The sequence below is a fragment of the Telopea speciosissima genome, chromosome 6 (genome assembly GCF_018873765.1).
Source record: "Telopea speciosissima isolate NSW1024214 ecotype Mountain lineage chromosome 6, Tspe_v1, whole genome shotgun sequence".
Classification (NCBI taxonomy): domain Eukaryota; kingdom Viridiplantae; phylum Streptophyta; class Magnoliopsida; order Proteales; family Proteaceae; genus Telopea; species Telopea speciosissima.
In genome coordinates this window covers 65433670-65447230 of record NC_057921.1, presented here as the reverse complement: position 1 = coordinate 65447230, position 13561 = coordinate 65433670, and the positions used below count along the sequence as shown (strand labels likewise).

Sequence of the window (13561 nt, the reverse complement as noted above, 5' to 3'; positions counted from 1 at the left end):
AACTCATTCTTTCTCTCTCTCTCTCTCTGTTCAACCTCTTCAAAGCAGAGACCCAACCATGGACGAAGAAGAAGAAGCCCCCCAAGCAATGTTGCCATCACACAATTCTCCATACCTCTTAGAACCCTTATTGCTTCCATCCACCTCAATGTACCCATCTCACCAATTTCCCCAACGAATGGTTCAACCGGATATAGACTGGATTAGCCTTCTCTCCAGTACTACTAATACTTCAATTGGATTTGGAGAACAAACACCAGCAGTGGTCTCTGCATCATCATCATCAGTTGATGGTGGTCAAGGTGAAGAAGAGAATAATAAAGGAAGTAAAGATAAGGGAAAGTTGAGCAGGATGACTAGGAAAGCAACTCGTCCGAGGTTTGCCTTCCAGACAAGGAGTGCTGATGATATACTTGATGATGGGTATAGGTGGAGGAAATATGGACAGAAAGCTGTGAAGAATAGCATCTATCCCAGGTGGGTTTTTAATTAGTATACTCCACGTTGCATGACTTTTAACAGTTTTTGATAGATTTAAACATGCAATTATGCACTGTTCAATAGCTCATATTCATGTATGTCCTTTCTACTTCTTTGTTGCTTCATTGTCTTCTTTCCTTTTTCATGAACCAAATCAGAAACTTGTTTTTTTTAGCAGATCGAAAAGTTGAAGAAAAACCCAGCATCCTAGGGTTCTAAAAGATACCCTTATGTACGAATGGTCGAACATATCCCCTAAATTGCACGATACCCTATGGAGACCGAAAGATCACTACGGTTAACAAATTCTCTCTTGAACATGGCTGAAGGAAAACTTGATTTTTTTTCCTTTAGGGGCGCGGAGGGGGGGGGGGGGGGGAGAGGAGGTAATGGACATTTTGGTTGTGTTATCAAATAATAACTATGGAAGAAGAACTCAATCGAAACCTGTCGAAACCATCGAGTTAACTCGGTTTTGCAAGTTTCTGACAAGTTAAAGGGTGATTTTAAAAAATCCAGGGTTTCAACCAAAGCTTGATGGTTTCAACCATGTTTCGACAAACATGGTTGAACCACCTTGAACTAGGCCTATATAATACCTCATTTTGACCATGTTTCGACCAATTTCGACCATGTTTGTTAGAAACCCCTCCATCCAAGGTTTCCCATCAATGGGAAAAATATAATTCCCTAGTTTCGACCAAAACTCAATTTCAGCCGGGTGGAAACCCAAGTTTTTTATCCTTGGCTGCTATAAGGCTGGAAGCCAATGAAATAGAATAATTTCACTTCCCCTTTGGGTTCATAAATTCCCGTCGATTATATGATTGAGTTGGACCATGAAAATACATGCTAAAATGGTCTGATCAGCCCTCCATACACATGAATAAATATTTATCGATCCAACCAATTAGCTTGGGTTTATGGATCAATCACATGACTTTCAATTGGACCACAAGCTCTCTCCTTTTTTTTTTTTTTTTTCTTGGTAAGAACAAGCTCTCTCCTTTTAATATAAATGGAAGTGTTTAACCAATGCCCATACTCATCTAGCACCAACACTGTTATCTACCATGTGGCATTATAAGATCATAAATTCTATGAAAAAAATTCTCAATTTTATAATCTAATTATTTATTAATTTTGAGTTTGATCAGATTATATTCTAGTAAAATAATACTTTGAAAAATGATTGAAAAAAGTTATTTTGAAAAATAGGGATGACTTGAGAAAATATAGAGAAAAATCACATACATGATACTATAGGCCATAATTAAGGTTGAGAAAAAACCACTAAATTTGTGATGGGTCATTTCCTGCGTTTCTATGTCAAGGTGCAGTGGTGGCGTGCACTATGTGATCGGGCGATGTTCTATTTCTCTAATAATTTTTATGCCTAACTTAAAGAACTTTTGGGAATAAGGTAATGGGTAATCAAAAGAAGGTTACAACTTCTGAGTACTTCACCACGTTAGTTAAAATATTTCCCGCCACTTCTTAAAAGCCCTTGAATAAGGTGCGGAAAAATTTTACCTACCTGCCTTAAAAAATTATTCTATTCCCTAGCGAGCATTCCCACCTGAACTTAGACCAGACCTTGCAAACAGATTGGAGGAAGATGCACTCAAATAGATCTAAGAGAGTGGACAAATAAGGAAATGCTTTTCTATATATATCTCAACTTAACTAATTAAGCCTTCATTATTCCCAATTAAACAAGGTTTGTTACATATAATGTTCTTCCATTCATGATTCACCTCTATTTAAAGCCATAAATACTTTTCAATACATATGCCTTAATTCTTGTTTTAGTTTTATCTTCTATGATTATCATGCTTAATTACCATGTTTTTCTCCTACTAACTAAACTTTAAAGAAGCTACTACCGCTGCACGCACCATACATGCAATGTGAAGAAGCAGGTTCAAAGGCTATCCAAGGACACAAGCATCGTTGTGACAACATATGAAGGCGTTCACAATCATCCATGTGAGAAACTAATGGAGCGTTTGAGCCCTCTTTTGAAGCAGATGCAATTCCTAACAAGATTTTAAGCCAAACTTGGTTTAGGTCCAAGGCCAAACTGGGAAAAAGATTGCTTAATTATATGCTCTTTATGATTGTATAAATTAAGAATAGGAACAAGGCCTTGAGGGTGGACTTGTACAAATTAAACAAAAATCCATGTTAATTTCATATGAACAACTTCGATCTCTTTGGTTGTGTTTGGTATGCATTTTTGTCGGAATAGAGATTTTGAGGTATGTCTCGAAGATATTCTGAAACTTGATTCTTCTCTATTAATTTTCTTGCTTCTAGAATGCGAATATATCACAAATTGATTGTGGTTGAATCTTGAAAATCTCATAACCTTCTTAGTTAATTATCTCTAGATTCCAGCCTTAATTTCAAAATGAAAAAGATACAATTTTGCACCGAATATAGTTAAGCTTATTGATATCAAATCATTCAAATCTCATGTCTAATGGGAAGGATTAATGTTTTATATGTCTCGAATTCTTGTACCCGTTTTGAAAAATGATACGTTTTGACATTTTTGGTGGCGACCCGAATGAAACTTTTTTTTCTGAGATTTGTGATGGTAGCAGAGTATTTATATTTTTTACCCGATTTGTTGTAAAGTGAATAAGTTTTAGGGTTTTTTATATTAGAGTTTCTGAGAGAGAGCAATCACGCTGTTTTTTGATGTTCATGAGAGATCTCCATTGTAACTTTCTCCGATTTACATAGTGAAACATCTTCAACTTCGCTTGTGGACGTAGCACACCATATTGGTGTGCAAACCACATTAAATCTCGTGTCATCTTGCTCTGTTTTTGTTTTTGTTCGTGTTTCTTTTGATGTTTGTTCTAATAATTAATAAAATCAATATCAATGATAGACTAGGATCCCGACGATATCAGCTAGCCTTTGAGGAAGATCAGCCAAAGATTGGCAGCCATGGGTCGGTATTTGTGGCGATCGATCTTGCATTGATGTGGATTTGCTTGATATAATCCCAAGTTGGATATATTAACTAGTGAATCAAGTTTTCCTTCTTCCATGGTGAAGGGAGAACCTCTTATGCCATAGAATCTAACCTTGGATTGGATTGGAAGAGGTACTTTCGAACACATACAATAGGAGGTGGGATATTGTTGATGGTGATGAGAAACTTTTTCCTTATCAAGATCTTGAAAGCACGTGTTGAAAAAGAAACTAAAACCGGTTCAACCTTTACATAACTTTCTATAGTTAATTTGCATCTTTTTAATAGAATTTCATTAACTTGTAACAGGAGAAAGTTTCTCTGCACCCTTATTCTACACTACCCTTCGAATCTCATCCGACCACAATAAAGTGTAAAATCCCTTTATCATGTATGGGTGAAGAAAAATTCAAGTTCTTTGTTGTAATTATTTGTAATTGATCTTTAATTCAAGTTCTTTGTCGTAATTATTTGTAATTGATCTTTAGGTTTTGAGGGACATGTTTCCTATAAGAGCAATGTAAGAAGGAAGCTGCAACTAGATTAATAAGGGATTGAAAAATGGTATCATCCATATGAGGCTCACAAGATGAGAATAAAAAAGATTATCAATGTAGGCCCGATTGCGTATAAAAGAATCTGTACAACTTTACAAGGATAATGTAGTAATTTTCTTTCCTCATACTTAATATGAAAAATGATGGCCACATTGCCAATGTCATGTGCCTTTTCATGAGGGTGTCAATTATAAACCCACACCAGTAGGACCGACCTCTCTCGATTGATGAAAGCCCACCCCTACCTCTCACGCCTTCTCTTTTTCCCGACATGTGACTCCCTTACACCTCCTCCCATGCCTCCCATTCCCTTAACGTGGGAGGTTCACTTCCAAGCAAGGTTTCAATAATCTAGATTGGGATCGCCCTCGGCTGATTCCGATCAGGCCTATCCCAATTTGGATTATGGTCGATTTGGCTCGATCAATTCTTGTAAGAAAACTAAGATCAGGGCATGTTTTGGTTCGACTTATTCTTTGGAAGATCTATTCATATTTGGTATTGCATGATTCCACTCTACTAGAACTCTGAATCATTCTCTTGAAGCTCATCCTCTTTATGATAAATGATCCGTTTGCCTCAAAATGACTTGGCCTATCTTTGCTTTGTGCACCCAATTCATAATTACTAAATTCGCAGGTTAAATTCCTGATGGATCTCGGTTTCGATCGATCCGACTCAGTCAATCCTTGTGCCAAAGCTAGGGTTGGGGCATGTTCTGGCCAATTTGAATCCCAATTTTCAATGATCAGACTCGGTCAATCCTTAGATGAAAACTAGGTTTAGGGCATGATCTTAACCGATTCCTGATGATTTTTTTATTAATCGGAATCTCCGAGATGATCCAGATCTCGATTCCGTGTTTTAAAACCCTGATTCCAGACGGGCAGCGTATTCTACTAAAAAAACAAAAAAGAAGGCAGCGTAGCTATCCGCTAACCCTTTTTTCCTTTCTAATATTCTATCCTTCGCCTTAATCGCGATTAAAGCGGGTCCTCCCTAATACTACCTCTTTGTGAATAAAAGAAGTCTCCAGAAGGCGGAGCCGGAGAGTCTTCGAGTCTCCCTCTACTCCGTCTTCCTTTCTTTATTTCTTTCTTCTGATTCACAGCTCTTTACTTATTTCTGGAACTGGAAACTACAAATCGTAAGCGAAAACTTGATTCTCTGGTCTAGTCGTAATTGTCCAAGCTTTGTCAATGGCGCCTGATATTGAGAAGAGGGCAAAAGAGGCGTTCGTGGATGACAATTTCGAGCTTGCAGTTGATCTTTACACGCAGGCCATAGAAATAGACCCTAAGAATGCCGATCTCTACGCTGACCGTGCCCAGGCCAATATCAAGCTTGGGAATTATACTGGTATTTACTTTTCCCTTCCCCTTCCTGTTTCTACCTGTTTTTTTTTCGTGGGTTTCGAGTTATTATTTGTCGCTGATTTTTTTTTGGTTACTGTCGGAACTTGGTAGACAGTTCTTTCAGTTTAAGTGCATTGGTTGTATTGAAGATACGTTCTGTAAATTTTTCTAGTCCTAATAGAGTAGCAAGGATGTACGATTCGCATATTAAGCCTTCTTATGGAAAAAAGCTTTATTTTTTGTTTCTTTTGGAGTGGAAAAAAAAAGGCTCTATTATTGCAATCCAATACTTGCTGTCATGCTTTTTGGTGGACCATACGTTCCCTGTTTATATTGTTTTAGAGATTGTGCTAGTGTAGACATAGGATGGTAGATGCAGTAGAAGCTTGTGACAATTAATTTGCTTTGTGTTGCCATGGGGGAAGACGAGAAATCAATTTGAAGGTGTTTTATGAGTTTAATTGTATTGTCTTCTTTAAGACCCAGACTAGTTTTTATATTTATTCATATTCATAGTTGTTGGCTTACTGTATCCCTCAAATTGTTTACTAGGGGACCTTCTCCAATGCATGGTCTAAATTTTTGTATTGGTGAGCCACTACATTTTGTATTGGTTTGAAAGAAACATGGTTTCTGATAGATGTAGACGGTTAGAAATTACCTTGTTTCCATTCCAGTGAAATTCAGAATAGATTTTGGGTCTAGAACACATTCTGAAGCAAGAATTTTGGATCTAGAACATATTCTGAAACCTGATTCTTCTCAATTTCCTCGCTTCAGAATGCCTTCTAACCGAAAATCTATTCCAAGAATGCATACCAAACACAACCTAAGAGTAGCATAAATTAGAAGCACAAAAGTATGTTAAATGTTTTCTACCCAAAAAAAAAGTACGTTAAATGTCTAGGACTTTCTGAGAAAAGGAATGATTGATCTCTTTTTGTGATGTTTTTTTTTTTTTTTTGCTTTGATCATTGATCATTTTACATACTAGATCACTGTTAGTAGATAAATTATGTGTGTATGGCCTCGAATTAGTTGATCAAAGATTGTTGATTCATGTGCATTTTCTGAGCAGAAGCCGTTGCTGATGCAAACAGAGCGATTGAGTTGGACTCTTCAATGGCCAAGGCATACCTACGTAAAGCGTGAGTCCCTTGTGCCTTATTTATAGTTGATGTACCGATCTTTTTTTGTTTTTTTTTTTTTGTGTGGTTGGGGGGGGGGGGATTGCTAATAGATCTTTCCAACATAATTGTTTACATTTACTGTCTATCTCTGAGTTATTAATTGTAATGTTTTCTACTTCTTGTGATATTTGTACAATTTTACAAGTACAGGTGTATAAATGCTTCAGATTCTTAATAGCATTTGACTGACCAATTTCCATTGGTATCTCCCTTGGAATATATTTGAGTGTATTTGATCCGTTGGGGGGTTTTTGAGTATTATTTATTTCTATTTAGGCAGTAAGAGGCATTACGTTTCTTGATTGTCTGGTTAACCAAACCAACTAGAGGGAATTCTGGTCCAGGTTGTCTGTTTTGCCTCATTGTGTGCGTATCTGCAGAGATTTTGAACATTGTGGTACTTGGAATTTGGAGTATTCCTCATTTGCTTCTCAGAGGAGATGATTTCTTTTTTCTTCTCTTTTTTTATTTCATCTTTTTGACAGTCTGCATTGTGGTTAATGGGTTCACATGGCCTGGCCAATATCAGTCAAGTTTTTTTCTCTAGCCTCAGCACCCAGAACAGGTGCTGTGCAAGTGTTTAGAAGTATAATCTAGTGGGTTGGTTGTAAAGTGGTTATAAGATGTCATCTTCGACAATATAGTGACTGAGTTTTTACTGGGCTGTAAATTGATTTCAAGGTGTCCATGTCTGTAGTTTATTATAACACCTCAATCAACTTGTGATCCATTGATGCTTATTATGTATTCCTTGTCCCAGAAGTAAAGGTGCATTTAACATAATCTTCTATCTGGTGTGGATAATATGATTCTGATAGTGGAGGGCACATGGTTACCATGTTACATTTTATTATTATTATTATTATTAATTATGTGCTTTTGTCTACAGTACTGCATGTATGAAGCTTGAAGAATATCAGACTGCCAAAGCAGCGCTCGAGGCAGGTGTATCTTTGGTGCCATCCGAGCCACGGTTTACTAGTTTGATTAATGAGTGCAATGACCGCATTGCAGGTGTGTAAGCGTGTATTATAAGTTCATAGTGTAATTGATTGGCCAGCTATTTTCTATCAGGTTTAGATGACAGTATTGTTATATTTTCTTAGTGGCCTTTTGCTATACGGTTTGAAATGGTAATCTAGTTGATCAAGGTTTATTTTTTTTAAGCTTCTCCACCTATATAGTATTTCAATTACCCATCCACCATTACACCCACCCACACTTTGTGCTTTCTTCAGAATTTTGGATGCTTAACTGCACGTGTATGTTGCTGTGGCCCTAGCCTGGCTGGACAAACATGAACCACTTTGGTGGCCCAAACCAAGGATTGGTCCTAAACCAATTTTCTGGTTTGGCAAGGGTTGGTAGACCACATAGGTCTCTTTATCTAAGGAGGTTGGGTAGATACATAGGAGATTTTGCTTGGGACTATTTAGTTTCCATTAATATGTTTTGCTTTTCTTTTGGTCATGTAATACGGTAGAGAGAATTAGATTGAGAATTGATGAAAATTTGAGTGAAGTTTTGGGTTATTGAGGGTGATCGTACTGTGGCGTGACTGTGGTCACTGGTTTCATCTCTTTTATTTTTCCCCATTATTCTCCCATCTCAGATACACTTCTCCCTTTACCTTTTCTCCTGCTCTTTCCTTGCTTCTTCTCCCTGTCGCATACCCTGAAACCTCCCCTGTTCTTGCACAAGTTCTGGGTGTAGTAAGAGAGACATTGATTTCTCATAGATCTGTTCCTGTTAGCCTCAAACCTTGGGACTTTAATACTTGCCCTAGGGCGACATTACCTGTAGAATTCCCATTCCCAAATCTTGCTGTAACATTGAGTTGCAAAGCTAATTTCTGATCAGACTTACCCTCCTCCGCCAGTGGTAGTTTCAGACATCAAGTACATCTCTCCTGCTTCGTCCTTGGGCTGATAATGATGTACATCCAAGAGAGATCTTCAATATTGACTTAGCCCTGAAAATTTGTAGCCAACTGAGAACCCATGAAGGAGTAATCTCTTTCGAACTGCAGCTGTTTACGCTTTTCTGGGTTAGTTGTAAGGTTGAAGACAACCATACGGTTGTGCTTCTATTTCCTTTTTATATTTGCTTTCCAGGATTGCCCCCCCCCCCTCTTCTATTTCTATGATTCTTCTTCTGATTTTTCTTTCTGCCTGACCTTGTTCTTCGCGATATATTCTGACTTTCATTTTCCATAGATAGGATAAAAGGGTGCTCTCTTTGCTTTAAGCTTAATATTAACCCCTATTGTCCTTATGTTATCTCCTCTTCCAAGTTTGCCCTTCACACTAATACAATACACTAGTGTTTGAACTTCTGTTTAATTACAGTACTGCCACTTCCCTTGTAGACTTGATATATTTACAGAATTGCCACTATCTCTTATTATTGACATATTTTGAGTTTGGGTGGGCCCATAAGCGATCCAAGCCGGGTTTTAGAACCTCATATTGCCCCAAATGAGTGCAGGAGTAGGTACCAATGGTGTGAGAGGTTTTCACTGCATTTGGATGCTTCTGAGAAGAGTTTTTTAAGAGATATTTGCTGTTCAAAACTGTGCCGTAGTGAGGGTGAAAGTTAGGCTGATAGTCCCTTAGAATCGGTTATGGGGCTGCAAGAGTAGGTTGTGTGGGACTTTTGAGTTTAATCAGAAACAAAAAAAAAAATTAGAAAGGAAGAAAAAGGGGTTCAGAGTAAGTTCTTCCTGTAGTAGTAGGGTCTATTGGAACTTAGCCCAATATGTCCAATGCAAGAGGTTGGTGTGATGCTCCTTGTGCACAAGAATCACAATAGTTTTAGCATATGAGAGAACTGTTGAAGGCTCACATGTAAATATCTTCTTAACCCATTTACCATATAATTATAGGAATCTTCTTCTTTAGCAACTAATAGAAGAGGGTTAAAGAATATTTAGAATGTAAAATCAAACTATAAACTTCATGTGGACTTGTACTTGGTCGGTAATTTGATCTTCACTAGTTCAGATTGTGTTTGCATTTGTAACCTTGTATATGATATGGTTGATGATTGGAATTGTAATCTTGTATATCTAAGTTAGGTTTCTCTCTCAATTCATCATGTGCGTGGCACCCATTGATCTCCCATTAATGGTGCTTCATGCAACAATGCTTGCTTTAATTATTGTACTGTTTTCAGTTGTTGTAGTCTGCATTAGATTCATATGTGTGGTTGAGCTGCCTATAAGAATGAATTTCAATCAATTAAATTCAATTAAAATGGTCAAGTTCACATCTTGGTGAAAAACATTATATTTTTTTGTTAGCTTGTCCATGATTAACGTTATGGAATTGTAGCAGTTTTTCAGTATTAGATGTTTGCATAAATATTTCCATTTTTAACTGGTAACTGAGAGAGGATTGTCAAGAGGAAAAGTTCATATTCACATCTTTATGAAATTTATGTGTTATCTCTCATGATGGAATTTTCTTATGCTTCATCAGAGGAAACTGGTGAAATACCCAAGCAATTGACACAAAGTACTCCACCAACTGCTGTGACTCCTGTTGGATCACATTTATCAGATGGAACTGTAAACGATTCTTCTCTGAGCCAGAATAGCCAGCCAACACTGGTGACACGAGCTAAACCAAAATACAGGTACTTTTGATTCATGTAATAACCAAGCTTGCTCTATAAAATATATATTCTCTCCTTTTATTCGACAGCTCCCACAATTGAAAAACCCTTATGCAAAGGAGAAGAAAAGAAATTTATTGTTCAAATAAAGCAAGGGCTCTGATTCTTGGAGACCATGCTGTAGTTATTCAACCTTTTGTGAGTCAGTGGAATTAGCTGTGACTTGACCAATATAATTTCCGAAGTCACTATCAATTTGGTCCAATGTGAGACCCTTCTCATTGAATCATTATCCAAGAGTGAAGGCCTGTAGAATATGCAGTTCACCAAGGTTTCTTAAGAGTCTTAAGTTTTCATGTTATGTTGACAATGTATTAGTAGCATACATCAGACACATTACTCTCAATTAAATGATTAACTTGAATATTTATTGACTTCTTCTCTTTGTGCTTTTAATTATTTGTTTACACAGGCATGAATACTATCAGAAGCCAGAAGCAGTAGTTGTGACTATTTTTGCCAAGGGAATACCATCCAAAAATGTGGCTGTTGAATTTGGTGAACAGATTGTATGTTTCTTATTTAATCTGATACATCATTATTGGTTCATTTATTATCATTGATTTACAGTTGAATCCTCAACTCATTAACAAAGATGATGGGATAAGAAATGCTATTCATTGTTGGCTTGCAGCTAAGTGTTTCCATTGATGTTCCTGGAGAAGATTCATATCATTTTCAACCTCGCTTGTTTGGGAAGGTAATCCTCATCATTGCAATTTTGTTTTAGTACGCTAATTCTCTGCTCTATCCTTACACTGTCGACTAAGGAGGGGGTCATGGAACTCTTTCACAGAATTGATTCCATTGGCGCATCTTCCTGTGCCTTTTCTTATCCTTATCTCCCCCTTGCTTTCTAGCTTCTATAGCTAATTCTCTATAGAGGACCATGTGGTGTAGCATATTCTATTGAAAACTGTCTTAATAAATGTTTCCTGTCTCTAGATGTGCCCTGTCTTTAGTTTTGAAAGGTATCACCAAGACGTGTAATTTCTTACTTTTCTAGAAGAATATTGAGTTGCCTATATTGCAACCACTTACTTAGAAAGCTGTTTTGATTGTTAAATCCTTTTGGTGTTTGCTTGTGGGAAAAGAACAGATAATACCAGAGAAATGCAGATATGATGTTTTGTCAACCAAAGTTGAGATACGGCTTGCAAAAGCTGAGGCCATCAACTGGACATCTTTGGAATTTACTAGGGAAAATACAATTATACAGAAGATTAATGTACCATCAGGTAAGTGACCATGCTTGTAAATCCTTGTTTTGTGTTTCAGTGCTCTCGTACCTCCAAGGTTGATAAATTTGCGTGGGGGTAATTTCACTTTTGTTGTCAACTCTCTTTCTGCAAGCATATATGTGGTTCTCTTTGGCCTTTCCTGTTGTGTGGGATTTTTTGTTTCATTTCTCACTTTAATGTTAAATGAATTCAGTCTTAGCTGGGTAGAGATTAATAAATTGGTGTTTGAAGGGCTTCACACTGTAGAAGAGAATATATTACCATGTATTTTACATCTTATTGTTGTTGTTTTTTAATAACCTGGAGGTACTGGAACTGTACGACCTACATATCCCTCGTCAAAATCAAGAGTTGTTGATTGGGATAAGCTTGAAGCCCAAGTCAAGAAGGAGGTTTGTCAATAATCTTTTAGTTTTGATGTGGAAGCATTTTCATGTGCATTTGGAGTCTACTTCTATGAGACTAATTATATCCTCAAAACTGAGATAGTTTGTTAATTGAATCCTCAAAACTGCTGTTGTTTGGGTTTTCAGGAAAAAGATGAAAAGCTAGAAGGAGATGCGGCTTTGAACAAACTGTTCCGGGACATATATCAAGATGCGGATGAGGACACCCGGCGAGCCATGAGGAAATCTTTTGTAAGACTTGGATCATAATACACCTCTTCTGTTTTTATCATAGTTGTCAAGGTGGTGCCTTGGTGGAGTCGCTGTCGCCTTGATTTTTCCCCTCCAACGCCTAGGGTTGCCTAGACGCCATGACAACTATGGTTTTTATGATCTTTTCTATCAATAACTGAAGTTTCCTACCATACTGCACTTGTTATCTTCCCCCACATTGCAGTCCATTATGAAAATTTTAAGCCAAGAGGCTCCCTCACATTACCGTATGTCCTTTCTCTATTCCATCCATCTTCAGCTTTGGAAAACCGACTCCAGCTTCTTTGTTCTACGGCTCTACCCAAGTCTTAAATCGTATTAAATCATAGTAATATTGTGCTTAATGCTCTGGCAGCATTTCATTTGCCAGGCGAAACTATGAAGCTTCATTAAAAATTGTCTTTTCACGCAAAAAATGTAAACTCTTTTTTTCTCTTCTTGGTGCTTGATTATAGGTGGAGTCACATGGGACAGTTTTGTCCACAAACTGGAAAGAAGTGGGTGCAAAGAAGGTGGAAGGCAGTCCTCCAGAAGGCATGGAGCTTAAGAAATGGGAGTACTAGATGCTCACTTTGTTTTGGTTGTACTCTAGATTCAAATATGTGGTTTTGCTGCTTCAGATACTTTCCCCTCCATTTTTTGGGTGTTCAAGGTTATGTTCAGATGCTGTCTTATTGGGAATTTGTGGATATATGTTAGTCTCTGTTTCCAACTTTATCAAACATCATATTTAATGTGGGACCGAGTTTCCCTCCACCCACGGGCGGGAATGGGTATTGGGGGGGTATTTTGGGCATACTAAAATCCTACGGGGAATTAGTGACCTGAGGATTGTGGGTGAACCGTCCTCCATGGGTGGAGGAAAACTTAGTCCTAATATGTTTAGGCGGGGGTGCTGTTCTCTGCTGCAGCGCAGCTTGTCCCCAGGCACATTAGGTGGGTGCAATGACCACCCTGCCCCCCTGTACAGGCTGTACATGTGCGGCACAGAGAACATTCTCCCTATGTTTAATGTTTAGCCTTAGCAATTAGGTTTTTAATTTTCCCAGGATAAAAACTGAGGTTTAAGTATTGCATTTTTGTAGGTAAAAAAGCCCAGAAGGTGGTACTCTGGCTTGCCAGTGGTGCAGGCTGGATAACCTTTGAAAGCACCAAGCCACCAACAAACAGCCGTAGCCTACCCTTTACAGTTGCATGACCTAGCTAGGTGCTTCACCAATAACCGAGCTCGTCAGCACACGGTGGAAGTATCTACTGGTTACTTGCATAATGGATATATTAGTCAATCCCTTCCACTCAAAACTCCGTAGGGTCCGAGTAATTGACCTTTTTGTTTGTCTTGGTATTGGTATTGTATGCTAAAATTTTGAGGTTAAGATGATCTGAAAAAAAAAAATTATCTTGTTGACAATCAG

General features: G+C 37.7%; 2 protein-coding genes and 1 long non-coding RNA gene across 4 annotated transcripts; 2 read left to right on the top strand and 1 right to left on the bottom strand.

Annotated features, from left to right (window-relative positions):
• The first annotated feature begins 51 nt into the window (after window positions 1–51).
• On the top strand, window positions 52–2545 carry LOC122664776 (probable WRKY transcription factor 43). The gene is made up of 2 exons (XM_043860752.1): window positions 52–477; window positions 2357–2545. Exons 1-2 carry the CDS (start codon window positions 59–61, stop codon window positions 2532–2534), a joined length of 597 nt encoding a protein of 198 aa, XP_043716687.1. The 5' UTR covers window positions 52–58; the 3' UTR covers window positions 2535–2545.
• A 2600-nt stretch (window positions 2546–5145) lies between these two features.
• LOC122664775 (protein SGT1 homolog) lies at window positions 5146–12860 on the top strand. 2 transcript variants are annotated; one of them, XM_043860751.1, is made up of 10 exons: window positions 5146–5385; window positions 6460–6529; window positions 7461–7585; window positions 10051–10207; window positions 10659–10755; window positions 10881–10946; window positions 11346–11484; window positions 11794–11879; window positions 12021–12125; window positions 12602–12860. In XM_043860751.1, exons 1-10 carry the CDS (start codon window positions 5226–5228, stop codon window positions 12707–12709), a joined length of 1113 nt encoding a protein of 370 aa, XP_043716686.1. In that variant the 5' UTR covers window positions 5146–5225; the 3' UTR covers window positions 12710–12860. The 2 variants fall into 2 exon arrangements, with proteins under 2 accessions (XP_043716686.1, XP_043716685.1); XM_043860750.1 differs by having other exon boundaries at window positions 11788–11879.
• Window positions 7597–9405, bottom strand: LOC122664778. Its single transcript, XR_006333376.1, has 2 exons — window positions 9034–9405; window positions 7597–7841 (listed from the first exon to the last, which is right to left on the bottom strand). It is a non-coding gene; the product is annotated as an uncharacterized LOC122664778 (long non-coding RNA).
• Window positions 12861–13561: the final 701 nt, after the last annotated feature.